This window comes from Tursiops truncatus, chromosome 1 (genome assembly GCF_011762595.2).
Source record: "Tursiops truncatus isolate mTurTru1 chromosome 1, mTurTru1.mat.Y, whole genome shotgun sequence".
NCBI lineage: Eukaryota > Metazoa > Chordata > Mammalia > Artiodactyla > Delphinidae > Tursiops > Tursiops truncatus.
In genome coordinates, this window is record NC_047034.1 from 175251201 (window position 1) to 175269036 (window position 17836).

At 45.4% G+C, this 17836-nt stretch overlaps 1 protein-coding gene across 5 annotated transcripts in view; it reads left to right on the forward strand.

Annotated features, from left to right (window-relative positions):
- The window catches only part of MTOR (mechanistic target of rapamycin kinase), a 117704-nt gene that overhangs the window by 31304 nt on the left and 68564 nt on the right, over positions 1 to 17836 (forward strand). For 4 of the 5 annotated variants that reach the window (XR_002175496.3, XM_019930875.3, XM_019930876.3 and 1 more), the window contains exons 20-28: positions 1489 to 1575; positions 5457 to 5624; positions 6126 to 6238; positions 6556 to 6718; positions 7789 to 7881; positions 8570 to 8716; positions 13589 to 13731; positions 16358 to 16520; positions 16658 to 16803. Coding sequence is in view for 4 of the 5 variants with exons in the window: in XM_019930875.3 (XP_019786434.1) it covers positions 1489 to 1575; positions 5457 to 5624; positions 6126 to 6238; positions 6556 to 6718; positions 7789 to 7881; positions 8570 to 8716; positions 13589 to 13731; positions 16358 to 16520; positions 16658 to 16803 (1223 nt within the window). In the remaining variant the exon portion in view is untranslated. The remainder of the gene's footprint in view (positions 1 to 1488; positions 1576 to 5456; positions 5625 to 6125; positions 6239 to 6555; positions 6719 to 7788; positions 7882 to 8569; positions 8717 to 13588; positions 13732 to 16357; positions 16521 to 16657; positions 16804 to 17836) is intronic. The other variant, XM_019930878.3, reaches the window with a different exon arrangement.

Consider the following 17836-nt stretch of genomic DNA (forward strand, 5'->3'; position numbering starts at 1 on the left):
CTTCAGGTAATGAGTTCTATAAGTCCATTACTCACTATTTGAAACATACTTTTTATTTTTCCCCAACTTACCCAAGTTTTAAAATGTGGATAAGGGTGAAAATACATACGTACGAAATTATTCTTGTTAATGGAGGGCAGCAAAGGCATAGAGAGCTATAAAAATTGGGAGGGGGGTGAGGGGGAAAGAGAGGTTTACAATATGACTTGCAACTTGATATTGACATGTAGCACTATCTGAGGATCATAACAGAATAAAAACTACACCCTGAAGACATCTTTAACCTGGAAAGTAGTTGGGATTTCTCTTACCTAAGCCATCTTTATTCCCAACTTTATTTCGTGAATGGCATCTCTTAACAGTTGCAAGATACCAACCTAAATAGAATCTCCTAATCCCAGCCCTCCCTCAATTTGCTTGCTGTTTTGGTTCACAGTTTCTTTCTTTCTTTTTTTAAAAATTAATTTATTTTATTATTTATTTTTGGCTGCACTGGGTCTTCGTTGCTGCACACGGGCGCTCTAGTTGCGGCGAGCGGGGGCTACTCTTCGTTGCGGTGTGCGTGCTTCTCGTTGTGGTGGCTTCTCTTGTTGCGGAGCATGGGCTCTAGGCGCACGGGCTTTAGTAGTTGTGGCACACAGGCTCAGTAGTTGTGGCTCGTGGGCTCTAGAGCGCAGGCTCAGTAGTTGTGGTTCACGGGCTTAGTTGCTCTGCAGCCTGTGGGATCTTCCTGGACCAGGGCTCGAACCCGTGTCCCCTGCATTGGCAGGCGGATGCTTAACCACTGCGCCACCAGGGAGGTCCCCACAGTTTCTTAGAGACACAATTAACTAATTAATTAAGACCTAATTAATTGAGTTAATTACTATAAGTGAACCACAATACCCATAATAGTTAGCTGTATTTATTTTAGAAAGTAAGTGGTAGTGAATTAAGACTGAATAAACAAAAGATACATCTACAGTTAATTAAAAATTTCATGTCCATTTTTAAGTTTTCAGTGACTCCAGAAATCCTTCAATGATAGATGATGTTCATTGGGCATTTAACAGTATTTGTGTCCCTTTTCTAGTGCTTTCCAGGTATTAGCCCAGTTAACTCTTACCACAAGCCTGTGAGACAAGAACTGTTATCTCCCATTTTCCCACAGAAGAGGCTGAGTGCAGAGAGATTAAATGAAGGTCACAAAGCTAGTAGGTAACAGAAACAGTTCAGAACAGCTAGTCTGGCCCCGAAGTCCCTGCTGAGCAGAAACTGCCTCATCTGGTGAGTAAAGCCACTGACATATTTTTCAGCGCTCACCACCGTTACCACCGATGGTTACCACCGATGGTTTTAAGTCTCATTCTTTGAAGCTTATTCTCAGAAGAAAGGGTGGTGCAGAAACCGATTCCATAGTTGCCTTTATTCATTAGCGTGCACTTGGGGTAAGCCTGGGAGTTCTACATCCTTCGTGGTGCCAACTTGCTGACCTCTTCTCTGTTTCAGTTTCTGTTCCAGCAGCTGGGAATGTTGGTGTCCTTTGTGAAGAGCCACATCAGGCCTTACATGGATGAAATAGTCACACTCATGAGAGTGAGTAGAAATTAATGCTTTGGCTTGTTCCTCAGTGTTTGGGCCCAGGAGCATTCAGCAGCAGGTTTGGATGATGTGGACATTTTTTTCATGGGTCATCATAGAGACGTTATAACCTGAGGATAAAAAGTGGAACAAGGTATCCCACTGGATTATGAAAGGGGGTGGAGGGGCTCTCGCTACAGGCTCCCAGGTACAAGAGTGCAAGGTGTGAAATCTGAGGAGAAATCCTGAAGGAATTGTTCTGCCAGAAATAAACTGGAGTTCTTTGCCTCACACACAGCAAAGCAATTTCACTTTAACATCACAACAGTGCTTTACTGTTCTCACAAAAGCCCTCTTCCTTACTGCCTGTAAAACCATGGCCTTAAGAGAGGATTGGGGATTGGGTTTTCCTGGGGCCATTAAATACGATGGAGTGCTGTCAGGCTCTGAGGAAGAAGGTAATGCTTTTCCCTGCTACCTTCAAAAGCATAAATACCGCCTTCTGACCGTAATAGTGTTGTGGTTTTTTTAAGTACATAAATTTATTTATTTATTTATGGCTGCATTGGGTCTTTGTTGCTGCTGCGCAAGCTCTCTCTAGTTGCAGCAAGCTGGGGCTACTCTTCATTGTGGTGTGCGGACTTCTCATTGCGGTGGCTTCTCTTGTTGCGGAGCACAGGCTCTAGGCGCGACGGCTTCAGTAGTTGTGGCACGCGGGCTCAGTAGTTGTGGCACACGGGCTTAGTTGCTCCATGGCATGTGGGATCTTCCCGGCCCAGGGCTCGAACCCGTGTCCCCTGCATTGGCAGGCAGATTCTTAACCACTGCACCACCAGGGAAGTCTCTGCAACAGTGTTTGAGAAGAGGCTCTCGTCCCAATTTTTTTTTTTAAACATATTTATTGGAGTATAATTGCTTTACAATGGTGTGTTAGTTTCTGCTTTATAACAAAGTGAATCAGTTATACATATACATATGTTCCCATATCTCTTCCCTCTTGCGTCTCCCTCCCTCCCACCCTCCTTATCCCACCCCTCTAGGTGGTCACAAAGCACTTAGTTGATCTCCCTGTGCTATGCGGCTGCTTCCCACTAGCTCTCTATTTTACGTTTGGTAGTGTATATATGTCCATGCCACTCTCTCACTTTGTCACAGCCTACCCTTCCCCCTCCCCACATCCTCAAGTCCATTCTCTAGTAGGTCTGTGTCTCCATTCCCGTCTTACCCCTAGGTTCTTCATGACCTTTTTTTTTTTCTTAGATTCTATATATATGTGTTAGCATATGGTATTTGTTTTTCTCTTTCTGACTTACTTCACTCTGTATAACAGACTCTAGGTCCGTCCACCTCACTACAAGTAACTCAATTTCGTTTCTTTTTTATGGCTGAGTAATATTCCATTGTATATATGTGCCACATCTTCTTTATCCATTCATCTGTTGATGGACACTTAGGTTGCTTCCATGTCCAGGCTATTGTAAATAGAGCTGCAATGAACATCGTGCATGACTCTTTTTGAATTATGGTTTTCTCAGGGTATATGCCCAGTAGTGGGATTGCTGGGTCATACGGTAGCTCTATTTGTAGTTTTTTAAGGAACCTCCATACTGTTCTCCATAGTGGCTGTACCAATTCACATTCCCACCAGCAGGGCAGGAGTGTTCCCTTTTCTCCACACCCTCTCCAGCATTTATTGTTTCTAGATTTTTTGATGATGGCCATTCTGACTGGTGTGAGATGATATCTCATTGTAGTTTTCATTTGCATTTCTCTAATGATTAATGATGTTGAGCATTCTTTCATGTGTTTGTTGGCAATCTGTATATCTTCTTTGGAGAAATGTCTATTTAAGTCTAGGTGCAAAGGACTCCCCATTGATGGCAGTATCATTTTTCTGTATTGGCAGTGGGAGGGTGCTTCCTACTGTTCTCTGTAATTTCAGTGTCTCTGCTTAGGGAGATTGCTTTGCAGAGATGGCTGTCTCCTCAAAGAACTGGAAGACAATTATTCCAGTGATTTTTGTTCTTCTACACCAGACCTTTGTAGTTAGCTTGGAAGAAGCAGCAGGACTAAAATGAAAGTGGCCGCCTTCAAAAATGGAACTTCCCCGAAAATGAGTCTCAGAACTGAAAAACTCCTATATGTATAAATAAGCAAAAGCTGCTCTGTTCCCTGCCTCCTGCCACAGGGGCCTCTGTACAGGAAGAGTTAGGTAGGATGCTAAAGAGCCTGCGGGTGGTGTTAAGGGAGTTGGGGGTGGGGCGGGGAGGGAGGAAGCAGTGCACTCCGGGGTTGAAGCTGAAGTAATCTGTGACTTATTCCCCAGAAATGACTGATGACAAAACATGTAGGGGTTTGAGGCTGGGAGCCTTACACCTGCAAAATACAGCTTTCATTTCCTCCAAGACAGAGAAGGTGCCAACAGGGCTCTTCTTTGGCTCTTGCTCCTGGGCATTTCAGTGAGCTCCTCCCAGGAGGGCTCGAGGCTTTGTGAACAGTGATCCAGCCGGCATCCCTGGGGAGGCTGCCTGGTTTCTTTGACGTAGAGAAAACCCTTTGTGAGGAGCCCCGATGACCCAGCAGTGGAAAGGTAGGCGGGCTTTCTCTAAAGAAGGCAGAGTGTGGTCCCAGTGAATGAAGATCACACAAACCACGGAGGCCATAAAATTTGTGGTGTTTCTTTGTCGAAGCTTTTTATCTAGAGAAAATAGCTTTTCAAAGAGAATACCTCTCTCCAAGCAGAGAGAAAGAAAGTTTTACCAGCACCTTTTAGTATAGATTTTTTTTGAAATGTTTTTACTTTGTAAACTACTATGAGTTAAGAACAATTTTTTCTAAATAAAAATACCTTAGGCTTCTTTTAAAGCCTTCCATCTGAGGAGTTATCTTTTTTTTTATTTTTTCACTGACTTCTACTCTGAATTAAATGGGGGCCCAAGAGTACTAATAAGCATATGTTGCCATCATTAAGTCTCCTACTCTGGAGGTTTTAAAGAAGGCAGTAGGCCACTGTCTTTCTGAATTGATTTGAAATGACAGCTTTTCCTGGAGTGAGAGACTTGGACCAATTTGCGTTGCAGTACCGAGACAGGATCTGGAGCCAGTTGGCCAAGTTTTTATTTTAGTAATTTATGTGGGATATAATTAGATGAATGTAGAAAAATGCTCCTCTTGTGGCACTCTCCAGGCCTGAAAATGGTTTGGGACAGATGTCAGATGCTGTCGAGCAAAGTCTAAATCCAAAAGGGCAGGAAATCTTGTTAACACTGAAGTCACCCTCTGGCAGAGCCCAGGTGCTACCCAAAGTGGGACCACCCCTAGACGGCTGGAGAGCTCCTAGAGTGATGCAGGCCTGGTCGTTTGTTCATTCTGCCAGATGGGTTTGGGTGGCTGGAATATGCCAGGCGCTCTGCTAGATTCAGGGAGACAGAGGTGGACCGAGGGTTTCTTGCCCTTAACCAGCCTACAGTCGAGTAGAGGGAAGGCGGCAAAGAAAATTAAGTATTACAGGTGCTAGAAGAGAGCAGAGCAGAGGGACCCACAGTGGATAATGGAAGGAGATAGGAACGCCTTCTTAGGCGAAGTGAGGCTTGAGCCACGTCTGGAAAGACAGATGGGCTTAGCTGAGCAAGAGGTGGGATTCTAAGCCGAGAGCAGCATGAGCAAAGCACGGAGGAGCCATGTAGCCTGGTGCTTTTGGGGAAATGCAGCTTAGTTGCTCACTGTGACTGACGTAGGATACAGGGAGGCCTGGGGAGAGGAGGATAAGGAAGGAGTCCCATGGCACAGACCATGCTCGCTGCATTTGTGCTTCGTTTTGGCTGTCTCAGTTCCTTGGTTCATATTTCAGCAGAAGGGCCCCCGACTTTGCTCCTCTGTCTCTTCCCTCTTTATAGGAATTCTGGGTCATGAACACCTCCATCCAGAGCACGATCATTCTTCTCATTGAGCAGATTGTGGTAGCTCTTGGGGGTGAATTTAAGCTCTACCTGCCCCAGCTGATCCCACACATGCTACGAGTCTTCATGCATGACAATAGCCCAGGCCGCATCGTCTCCATCAAGGTGAGTAACCTGGGACGTCCTCTGGAGAGATTTCCAGAGTCCATCAGAGTCCCTGGATGATCATCTAAGAGACCCTGTTCTGAGTGACAGGGGGACGCTCGGTCCGTAAGACTGACTCTAAAGAATGCTGTAGTATCTGATGCGTGCAGTGTACAGTTTACAGAATGTTTCTCATCCTCTCTTGATTGTCCTTATGTTTTGTCTCTTTTAATGGATTATTCTTGGTAAATATTTTATTTAGCATACCAGTTTTCTCTATTATCCAGCAACTGATTCCTTACCAGTTGAAATAAGTTCAGAGAAAGCAAAGTAACATATAAGTGAAATAAAATGACGGGGAAAAGTGCTACCAAGAGAATGTAATTCAGAGCCATTTAGTAAAGGCTTTTCAGAGTTCCCAAAGAATTTTGAGTTATCCATACCACTGCCGCCCCTCAGGTGCTTAGATACTTGACACCTGACTGTATGTGCTCACCGCCGTGCCTTTACTCCTTTTTGCAGTTGCTTGCTGCAATCCAGCTGTTTGGCGCCAACCTGGATGACTATCTGCATCTGTTATTGCCCCCTATCGTGAAGTTGTTTGATGCCCCTGAAGTTCCATTGCCATCTCGAAAGTGAGCACCTACCCTTTAGGACTAACAGTTATCAAGCTTTTAATGTTTTGTTGAAAATGCCCTTTTCTTAAGTCCCCAGGCCATCTCTCTATTTTTTTGTTATTTCAACTCTCATTAGTTTACTCCAGATATGTACCAGGTTTATGGAAATCTTCACCGTCCCCATCCCACAGGAATGTGTGTTAGATCTCTGTACCCAAAATAATGTCAGAAGCCATTCCTTCCCGTTGGGTGCTGATTGTAAAGGTAGCCCTCAGCCACTTCTCTGATTCTTGGGCTGTGTGTTAGCAGTTACTGTATGTCAGCGATTGTTATAGGGCAGCGTTAGAGACAGTGGACCGCCTGACGGAGTCCCTGGATTTCACTGACTATGCCTCTCGGATCATTCACCCGATTGTGCGAACGCTGGACCAGAGCCCAGAACTCCGTCCCACAGCCATGGACACGTTGTCCTCACTCGTGTTTCAGCTGGGGAAGAAGGTGAGGCAGGAGTCCTCGACTCCTCCGCTTGTTAATCTGTAGGCCTCAATCACTGACAAAGAGCTAGGAATTGTGCCTTTTTTTCCTTCTTTATTCAGCAAGTATTTATTGAGCCACCTGTGTGGGCTGAGTGCTGTTCTGGGGATAACGCCGTAAACAGAATGATATCCTTGTTCTCACAGAGCTTACGTTCCAATGAAGCAAAGTTACGAGACATAATTTATCTCATAAGAGGGATGGGAGGGAGTAGGGAGAGATGCTGTTTCTTTAGAGGCAGACCTCTCTGATAAGGTAACATTTCAGCAGAGACCTAAATAAAGGAAAGGCCCAACGCCAGGGAGCTGGCTGCAGGCAGAAGGATTAGCAAAGGCAAGGGTGCGAGATGGCAGTGTGCTTGAAGGGTGGGGGCAGCAGGAGAGCAGTGACTTCAGGGGAGGGAGCCGGGGGAAGGTACTTGGAAAAGGGCATAGAGAGAACCTTGTAGAGGCTGTGCTGGCAGTAGGCATGGAAGCTAGGTGTTGTGGCCAGTGGTCCTCAGAATGTGACCCCGGGACAAGCAGCATTAGCATCTGCTTAGCTGGGGGCCCCTTACAGCTGCAGATTTTCACGCCTCACCCCAGACCTACCAAGCCAGCAGTTCCGACCGTGGAGCCCAGCAATCTCTGGTTTCATATGCCTTCCAGGTGGTTCTGATGCCCCCTAAAATTTGCACATCACTGTTGTAGGCCATCATAGCTGGCTTTCACTCTGAGCAAGACTAGAATTCTTGGGAGATTTTGAGCCCAGGAGTACTGTGACCTGCCCTAGCATTGTTAAATGATTATTCTCAGTGCTGTGCGCAAGAATAGACTGGGCCAAGAGGGGAAGCAGAGAGACCATTAAAGTCAGAGGCTGTTGCAGTGACGCAGATGGAAGGTGAGGGGGATGAGGTAGCACGAGGGCTCAAAAGTACCACAGAGCTAGTCCCAAACCCAGAAGTAGTAGCTGTAATGTGGTAGGGGTAATATTCTTTTTTCTATTTCCCACTCTCCAAAGTAATGGTTTCTGACCTGCTTCCTCTCTTGTTATAGTACCAAATTTTCATTCCAATGGTAAATAAAGTTCTGGTGCGACACCGAATCAACCATCAGCGCTATGATGTCCTCATCTGCAGGATTGTCAAGGTGAGCTGCGCTTTGTTTCTGTTTGCAAGTCCCGCATTGTCCTTCTCAACTGGTATTCTTGTAATCTTAGCAGTGGGGGTATATCTAGCTTTTTAGCTCTGAACTAGAGATTGGCAAACTTTTTATGTCAAGATAGTAAATTTTTTCAGCTTTGTAGGCTGTGTGGTCTCTGATGAAACTACTCAGCTCTGCCACTGCAGCCTGTAAGCAGCCATATGCGTATGTAAACGAATGAGCCTGATTGCGTCCCAGTAGAACTTCATTTATGGACACCAGAATATGATTCTCTAATAATTTTCACATGTTGCAGAATAGCAATCTTCTTTCAATTTTTTTTCAATCATTAAAAAATGCAAAAACCATCCTTGGCTCTCAGGTCCTACAAAAACAGGCAGCAGCTCCTTGCCGGCCCAGCTCTTCGTCATGTTTATGACACACGGTTGTCTCACATTTGCCAGTTGCATGCTCATACTACTAAGTCAGTGCTTGTCAGTGGCCAGGAGTGACCAACACAGACTGGTCTCAGTGCGGAATACAGCCCACCTATGATTCATTCTGTCCATATGTGGAATCTTAACCTAAATCCTGGCTCTTCCAGAAGGTGTGGCCCTCCCAAGGTTTAAGGATGTTTTCTAAACTGGGAGCAGCTTGTGGAGTTGCAGAGGGTTCTCTAAATCTCTGGTTGCAGGGATACACCCTTGCTGATGAAGAAGAGGACCCTTTGATTTACCAGCATCGAATGCTGCGGAGTGGCCAAGGGGATGCCTTGGCTAGCGGACCAGTGGAAACGGGACCCATGAAGAAACTGCACGTCAGCACCATCAACCTCCAAAAGGCAGGTCCATCGTTTCCGGGGGGGGCTTGGAAAGGAGAGCCCCTGCTCTTCTCTCTTGTTCAAAACTTTCAGCTCTTGCTGTTTTCTGTTTAAAACAACCAAAAACCAAGCATCTTTCTGAAAATCTAGATACCACGAACTTAGGTCATTTTATTTTTTCTCCAAGTATCTGAATTATACAATTTTTTAATAGAAGGAAAATAAAGAACAAGGTGTCCTTTTGTGTTCTCTTGGAGCTTTGACAGTGGAATGCATTGTTGCAAATAGCATTCTCATTTTTTACATGACCAGAACACAACCAGTGAGCCTCCTAGTTAGCACTGAACCTGATGCAGGCTCTTTAAAGCACTGCTTCTCAAACTTCTCAGACTCGCTGGGCTTACCACATGCTGGGGAGCTTGTTGTTAAAATGCTCGTTCTGATTCAGGCCCAAGCTCAGGCCTTGATAGTCTCCATTTCTGACAAGCTCCCAAGTAATGCCGATGCCAGTGGTCCACGGACCACACTTTGAGTAGCAAGGTTTTAGATCTCTGCAGATCAGTACTGGATTCTCTATGCTGACCAAAGCCTGGGATATAAGCAGCTTCTCATCATGTATGCCACCAGCTATGCACTTAAAAACAGGCAGTTTCAAATCATCTCTAATGGATGGATCTAAACAGAGTAATCATATACTTCACTGACTTTTAAATAAATATACCAGGTTGCTTATTTTCCACATTTTGCATCAGTCTTTAGTACTTCTAGGGACTGTAAGCAGCTCCCAGTTTGAATTTCAATGTGGTAGTTTTCTTTCTTAGCAGCTGATGCAACACAGCTGCATTTCATGTGTAGCAGCAGGTAGAGGTAAAGAACTGGGCAGGGCTGGGTCCTAGTTGGCTTGGTGTCTTCTTTTGGCCAAGCCCATAACGATTTGCACACAGACCTGTGTGCGTGTGCTCACCCACAGCTTTGAAACACTGGCCTGTACTCCTGACATCAGTCTTTACCCACACAGACAGCTGCAAAGTGACCACTACTGAGAAACGTTTGATGATTTAAGATGAAAGTGGTAAAATACCCCTGGGTCATGAGTGATGCTGCTGTACCTCTGCGTGTTTTGTAACTGCTAGTCCAAGACTTCAGGAGGAGAAAGGTCATCAACACCTGGCATTCCCAAGCAGTTGTTGAGGCCACCATGCTGACACCTCACATTTGAGGGAGGGGCCAGACAAGGAGGCCAGATGCACGTTTCCACCCAGATGTTTTCAGCCTGCCTAGGTTCAGAATGTCCTTCCAACCAGGCAGCTGTCCACTCAGCTTTAGGGCTTTGTTCTCTCTATTTTAGGAAGTTCCCCAGTGGTCTAGTTTGCTTCCAGAAAGTTTTGCTTTCTACCCAGGACTTGGAAAAATAAGCATAACCTTTGCCAAACAGAAAAAAGAATCTCCGCCTGTCTCACCTGAGAGAACAGATCAAGTTAAAAAACCCTAAGCGGGCTCCCCTGGTGGTGCAGTGGTTGGGAGTCCGCCTGCCAATGCAGGCGACACGGGTTCGTGCCCCGGTCCAGGAAGATACCACATGCCGCGGAGCGGCTAGGCCCGTGAGCCATGGCTGCTGAGCCTGTGCGTCCGGAGCCTGTGCACCGCAGCAGGAGATGCCACAGCGGTGAGAGGCCCGCGTACTGCAAAAAAAAAAAAAAAACAAAACCCTAAGCAAAGCTCTCCACAGCTGACGCTCAGATCCATTTCATCGAAAAGTAAATTGTGCTTCTACATATTCATGTGATGATAATTAGGGATTGGTATATTTGTCAGCTTTAACCAGCTTTCAGAATAATAATTTGCCACCTCAGTCACCTTTCTGTTGGCTGTGCTAATAGAGGATTTACATAGTACAGAAAACATACAAACCATTTATGTGTACCTCTAGGATGCCTTCCAAGATGCTCAGCAGCTTTCCTGTCTCATGGTAATCTATTCGGGCTTACCTTCTAAATGAGTAAGCTGGCGTTCCATCAGCGTGCACCAGTGTAACCAGATGAGGCAGTCAGCGGTGGGTGGGTGAGGAGAGGAAACTGGCTGGAGTTTCAACAGTTACTGTAGAACCCAGAGAATTGAGAGTTGATTATGTTTTAGATTACAGAGCAGTGGGGAAAGGCCCAGGTGAGGGACATATCCTGTTTGATAGATTGTGCAGTTGTTCCTTAAGCTGAAATTTTTTGAAGAGCCTTTTGCTACCATTTATCAAATGGTACCGATGTTAATGATAGCACTAACCACCACCACCATTTGTCGAGCGCTTCCCGTGTGTCAGGCACTGTTGTGAGCACTTTACGTGTATTGACTCATTTAATCTTCACAGTAACCCTGTAAGTTTGATGCTGTCATCAGATCCCTCTTTTATGGATGTGGACATTGAGGCACTGAAAGGTTAAGTAATTTGCTCAGTGTCAGCCAGTAGATGGTGGAGCCAGGATCTGACCCAGGTATGACTCCAGAGACCAGTCTCTTAACCACTGTGTTTTAGTGCCTTCGCCTTACCCAAGCTCAACCTCATATCATTAGAGGGCAAAAGATATTAGTAATGCTTCCTTGTATGTGTCTGACTTCTAAATGCCTTGTAATACAGTGCTGGTATCCAGAGACTCGCTGTATAGGAAGGAAACCAGAAATCTGTGGATCGAAAAGGACTTGATGTTCCCATTTCGTTCAACAGAACAAGGTCTAAAAGTCTTTGGTATCTTCTTCTAGTTCAGGGGTTCTCATTGTATGGTGAGTGAGAATCCTTCACATAAATTTTTAATTTGTCTCTCGTAGTATCTCTACTTCAGTTTTTGACCAAAAATATTAGTTTATGTAATGTTACGCCTTGGTAACTCATCAAAAGCTATAGCAAATCTCCGTTTATCCCAGGAGGTGATGGATTGAGTCATTGATGGTCAGGTGGTGTAGCACATGGGTGTCTCTTTCACTCCCTGGACTACTTCACTTGAGAACTTCTGCTTTAACTTATCTGATTTCCCTATTTAGGGAGGATTGACATGTCTGTTCTGCCAGAAAAATCTTTTAAGAATATATTTTAAAAGTTAGGGATTTAGTAGTTAGGGCTAAGCCAATTCAACGAGATGTCATTTTGATGATACGAGCCACCATGTTTTGCTCATCTATTCCAGCTAGGCCCTTTAGCTGCATTATCCCTAAATGAGGAAGATTAAGACTCAGACAGCAGTGTACAAGTAATTTGCCCAGAGTCCCTACAGCAGGTGAGTGGCAGGGCCAGGGTTCCAACCAGGTGTTTCTAACTTCAGAGTAGCAGGCACTCAGCGTAAAGCACTAACTTGTGCTGAGCACTGTGCTAAATCTGTTACACGTATGAACTTAGTTAATCTTTTTTTTTTTTTTTAAATCTTGGCCATGCTATGTGGCATGCGGGATCTTAGTTCCCTGACCAGGGATTGAACCCGTGCCCCATGCAGTGGAAGCATGGAGCCTTAACCACTGGACTGCCAGGGAAGTCTCTAACTTAGTTAATTAATCCTTAGAACACCCTCTGGGGGCTTCCCTGGTGGTGCAGTGGTTAAGAATCCGCCTGCCAATGCAGGGAACGCAGGTTCGAGCCCTGGTCCAGGAAGATCCCACATGCCGCGGAGCAACTAAGCCCATGCGCCACAACTACTGAGCCTGCGCTCTAGAGCCCGCGAGCCGCAACTACTGAAGCCCACACGCCTAGAGCCCGTGCTCCACAACAAGAGAAGCTACCGCAGTGAGAAGCCCGCGCACCACAGCAAAGAGTAGCCCCCGCTCACCACAACTAGAGAAAGCCTGCGTGCAGCAACAAAGACCCAACTCAGCCATAAATTAATTAATTAATTTAAAAAAGAACACCCTCTGATATGGGGACTATTATCGACACTTTACAGATGAAGAAACTGAGGCACAGGGAAGTTAAGTAACTTGCCCAAGATCAGACACCCAATACGTTACATACCTGGGATTTGAACTCCAGCCACTGAGCTCCACAGAGTGTGGCTGCTGACCACTCCCCTTTACTGCCCAGCTCCAGGGCCTGAATCTTCCCATCCACCTCCCTAAGCTGCCCCTGCTAGTACCTCTTGGTGCCTGGAGAGCTCAGAGTTTTGAGGAAAGTTGGAGGGGATAAACTACAAAGTAAAAATTCAGGGCTTCCCTGGTGACACAGTGGTTGAGGGTCCGCCTGCCGATGCAGGGGACACGGGTTTGCACCCCGATCCAGGAGGATCCCACGTGCTGCGGAGTGGCTGGGCCCGTGAGCCATGGCCGCTGAGCCTGCGCGTCCGGAGCCTGTGCTCCGCAGCGGGAGAGGCCACAACAGTGAGAGGCCCGCGTACCGCAAAAAGGAAAAAAAAAAAAATTCAATCTGTTCAACTCCTTTTGTCTCATTCCACCATACTGCCGTGTACTCTGGGCTCAGTGCTCACCTGATGGTCACACTATTGAGGATGATGTCAACCTGAGCATTTCCCCTCTCCCTGTGTGACTCTGCTGTAAGATGAGCCAGTGTCCCACTGCAGGGTGTCCCAGGCCCCTCACACACTGCTGGAGGCCATTCGGCTTTGTTGGATGCATTCTGAGTGTGATGGTCCCCATCCACTTTTAGGGCTGTAGAGCTCTCTGCTTTGCAGATAGAGTCCAGCGCAAATGAGGTGTAAAACAGGCTTTCTTTATATTATGAGAGTTTGCTGCTTTTGTTTTATGGCTTTAAATATTACTTTTTTGTATTTGCACTCGGGGATTTTATCATGAGAGGTATAATTTTATAAATCAAAGAAGTGGAATAATCATTAGATAGTCAAGGGCTGTTTACAATTGGCCCTTACAGTTGATGGTTTTCCTTTGTCGCCTGTGGCATGATAGGCCTGGGGAGCTGCCAGAAGGGTCTCCAAAGATGACTGGTTGGAATGGCTGAGGCGGCTGAGCCTGGAGCTGCTGAAGGACTCCTCCTCGCCCTCCCTGCGCTCCTGCTGGGCCCTGGCACAGGCCTACAACCCGATGGCCAGGTATGGTGTGTCAGGGCTCCCTTCCTCCCAGCTTCAGATTGGGATCAAGAGGGTCAGCACGTAGAAAATGTTGTATAAGAATTAGTTTTTATTAGCAGTAATAGTAAAAGGATTTTTTAATTTTGTTAACCTCTGGGGGAAAAGATAAAAAAGCAAATTAAAGAAGCTCTTATTATAGGAAAAACATCCATTTTAACCTTGCTAGTGTACCTTCCCTTGGTAGATCTAGGTCCAAAACTTTAATTACAAAGTCATTTATAACTCTGAAAACAACTATGTAATAGCTTAATATAACCTGTTTTCCAGTAATAGTGATACTCCAGTTATTTATTGCTGCATTACAAATACCCCAAGACTTAGTGGTCTAAAACAACAGCAGTCTAAAAAAATTACTTATTTTACTCACAAATCTGCAATTTGGGCAGGACTTGTGGGAGCAGCTTGTCTCTGCCCCACACAGTGTCAGGGGTATTTGTCCAGGGGCTAGAAGACCTACTTCCAAGATGGCTCATCCATATGTCTGGTAAGTTGGGGCTGACTGTTGGCTGGAAGTTCAGCCCTGGCCAGGGGCCTTGGTTCCTCTCCACGTGGATTGCCCTATGGATTGCTCAGGCTTCCTCCCAGGAAACTGGCTGGGTTCAAGGGTGAGTGTCCCCAAGGGAACGAGGCAGAAGTGCTTGGTGCTTGTGTGACCTAGTCTTGGAGGTCACATAGTGTTACTTCTGTCCCACTGCGTTGTTGAAGGCAGTCACACAGGCCTACTCGGGCTCAAGGGGAGGAGACGTGGATGCCACCTTTTTATAGGGGAGTGGGAGGCTCCTAGAAGGGCGCATGGAACAGGAGCTAGTGCTGCAGCCGTCTTCGGAAAGTAGAATTTGCCATAAAAAATACTATAAACCTTTAACAGGGAATCTTAAAAAGTCATTGAAAATTTGGTTTATAAAAAGTTTTAATGCATGTAAAAGATTCATAGTATGATGTAAGTGAATAAAATGGAATACAAAATGGTATAAATGTGTGATTTCAGCTATTAAAAATATATGTACATAGGAAAAAGATGAGAAAGTAATACATAATGATTATCTCTAAGTAGGAGGATTTAAGGAGCAGTTCTTTTTTATTCTTTTCCTTATTTTCTAAATTTTTCTACAATGGACAGTTCTTATTTATAATGAGGCATTAAATGGTGATTTAATTAACAGTCCTTTTCATTAACAAGAAGCAAAACATGAGGTATTCCATTTCACTTTCATCAGCACAGTCGGTTTGCTATTTGGAGTGTATTTAGCAAGAATAGCGATGGTCCCTGAGGCTGTTGCTTGGATGCCATGATTTAGTTCATCTGATTTCTTTCAAATATTTTATAACGCTTAAAAATCATTCCTAGGACTTCTCTGTTTCCATAGTGTGCGGATTTCACACGCTGGCTACTGTAGCGTCCCTCTCATCTGCTCCGAGTCCCTTTTGGGCACACTGTCATCCACAAGAGGCTTGTGAGAAATATACACATGTGTGTCTGTCCCCTTAGTGCCAAGTGTGTTCATTTGGGAGCCAGCGTGGCCTTGGACCTAGATCAGAAAGCTTACTTCTTAATTTACACAGGGTTTCTTTTGATCTTCATGTTATCCTTTGAATTTCAAATTTTGTTTTCTTCCATCAGATTCCAAAATTATATATACATCGATCTGACTTAACCTTTTAAAATATGTAATGAAAAGTAGATGTATAAGCACCAGATCCCTTACCCCATACATTATCTAGGCATATCCTGTGGTTTCCAACTCCCCTCTCCACACATTCAAAAAAAAGAGGGTAGGATTAAAATTCAAATGTCAGGGGTAGCAAATATATTCACCCAAGTGGTGCTGTAGTGATTTTAAATAGTTATAGTGATCCTAGAAATGATACCTCTGCTTCCAGGTCTTCCCAAGGCCCCGGCTGTTAGAGGTTTGGCTAAGAGAATCTTTTAAGACTTATGGATTTGGATTCTATTTTCTAATACTGCTAGTTTCTTAAGTTCTGTTGTCATTTTGTTTATGACCATCCTACTAAAGGTTCTGCTTGTATTTTGAAAAGCAATAGCAGATGCTGCCTTTGCCGCTTCTGATCTTAGGACTTTGGACATTGCCTGAGAAGAAGCATCCCAAGAATCATTTGAAGATTATTGTTTTCTGAATCTGTTATGTCAACTGCTATGTTAGAAGTCCCTTTCTGTTCATCCCCTCCAGTGAAGAGAAGTGATGCAACCACTGTGGAGACAAGTTACTTTTCTCTGCTCTTCTTTCTCCCCACACACCCCGCCCCCACCCCCAGTGCCCTGTACCTGCACTGTAAAATACAGCAGTCACTAGCCACGTGTGCTTATTTTAACTTAATTAAAATTAACTAAAACTTAAAATTCAGTTCCTTAGTCACACTTATCAAAGTTCAAGTGTTCATTGACCAATGGCTACCATATTGGGCAGGGAAGATATAGACCATTTCCAGCAAGTTCTTTTGGACAGCCCTGGCCTGTATAACCATAATCAGTGATGCCGGGAGTAGATTGGTAGGTGTGACTTTGTGGCACCAGGCAGAGGCAGGAGAGGCATTTCCAACATTTGTCTTCACTCCTGTCTGCCTTCAGGGATCTCTTTAACGCTGCGTTTGTGTCCTGCTGGTCTGAGCTGAATGAAGACCAGCAGGATGAGCTCATCAGAAGCATCGAGTTGGCCCTCACCTCCCAGGACATCGCTGAAGTCACACAAACCCTCTTAAACTTGGCTGAATTCATGGAACACAGTGACAAGGTGAGACTTTGCCCAGTTGTCCAGATGGAGCCCGACGGGGAACCAGCTGGTGAGAGGGGAGAAGCACCCTCACAGCCCACTCTTGCTTGTGCCCCGTCTGCCATTTTCCTATGCTGTGGGGTTCTGCTCTTCTCCAGGGCCCCCTGCCATTGAGGGATGACAATGGCATTGTTCTGCTGGGTGAGAGGGCTGCCAAGTGCCGAGCATATGCCAAAGCGCTACACTACAAAGAACTGGAGTTCCAGAAGGGTCCCACCCCTGCCATCCTAGAGTCTCTCATCAGGTAGGCCATAAACCCTTTTTAATTGCTGCCTTCATCTAAAATGACCTCTCTTCTCCCACTACCTGGTGACAGTTCACTGGAGGCACTTGGAGACCTCTGCTCTATGAAATCTGCCATCAGGCCTGGCCAGCACGTTTAAATGAGATGTGGTTGCAGATGGCTCTCCCCAGGATTCTAGCCAGAATTGTCGTTTCTGTTGACCCTTAGCACCTGGGCTTCTGTTGTTTTCCAACCTGTGCTTACTTGTCCCAATGAAATTAGCCTAGAAGCAGTTCTGTGGACGGAGCAGCCTAGGAAGGATAGATTTTACGTCTGGGTTAGATCGCGTCCTCTGGCTTGGGACTAGGAGCTGGATTCTGTGCCTCAGAGACCACCCAAGGGCAGGGTGGGTTTTTATTGGCTAAATACGTTGGTGCCTGAGTCTTCCTCCTTGGAGTTCTATGAATGTAAAAGACAGAGTCTGAAATTCAGCGGTCTTTTCCCTCATTTGCTTATGTTCTCTCATAAGATGGTTTTGAGTCTTCTGGGTATGGAAAAAAATAGGTTGTTTAATAAATTTTTTGCTGTTATGAAATTACAAGCAGCCTTAAATGTTAGCTCCACAGCTCCTAGAGAACTGTTCACTTCCCCTAATGATCATCAGAGAATATTAGCTTCAGGATCTAATTATCTTCATGTAAATGCTAACATGGTTGATTATTTCACTACAGATAGTTTAGGAAAAATCACCCAGCTAATAAGTACCTGCACTGTGGCTGAAACAGCCTGCTGTGTGTGTTGCTTCCTTCATTTGAAAGGATAATCAAATAACCAAGTTTTCTGCTAGCTCTGCTTTTGAGTAGATGCTAAAAAGTGTTCCTTTCAACACTTTAAAAAGTGACCAGAGGGCTCCCCTGGTGGCGCAGTGGTTGGGAGTCTGCCTGCCGATGCAGGGGACGCGGGTTTGTGCCCCGGTCCGGGAGGATCCCACATGCCGCGGAGCGGCTGGGCCCATGAGCCATGGCCGCTGAGCCTGCGCGTCCAGAGCCTGTGC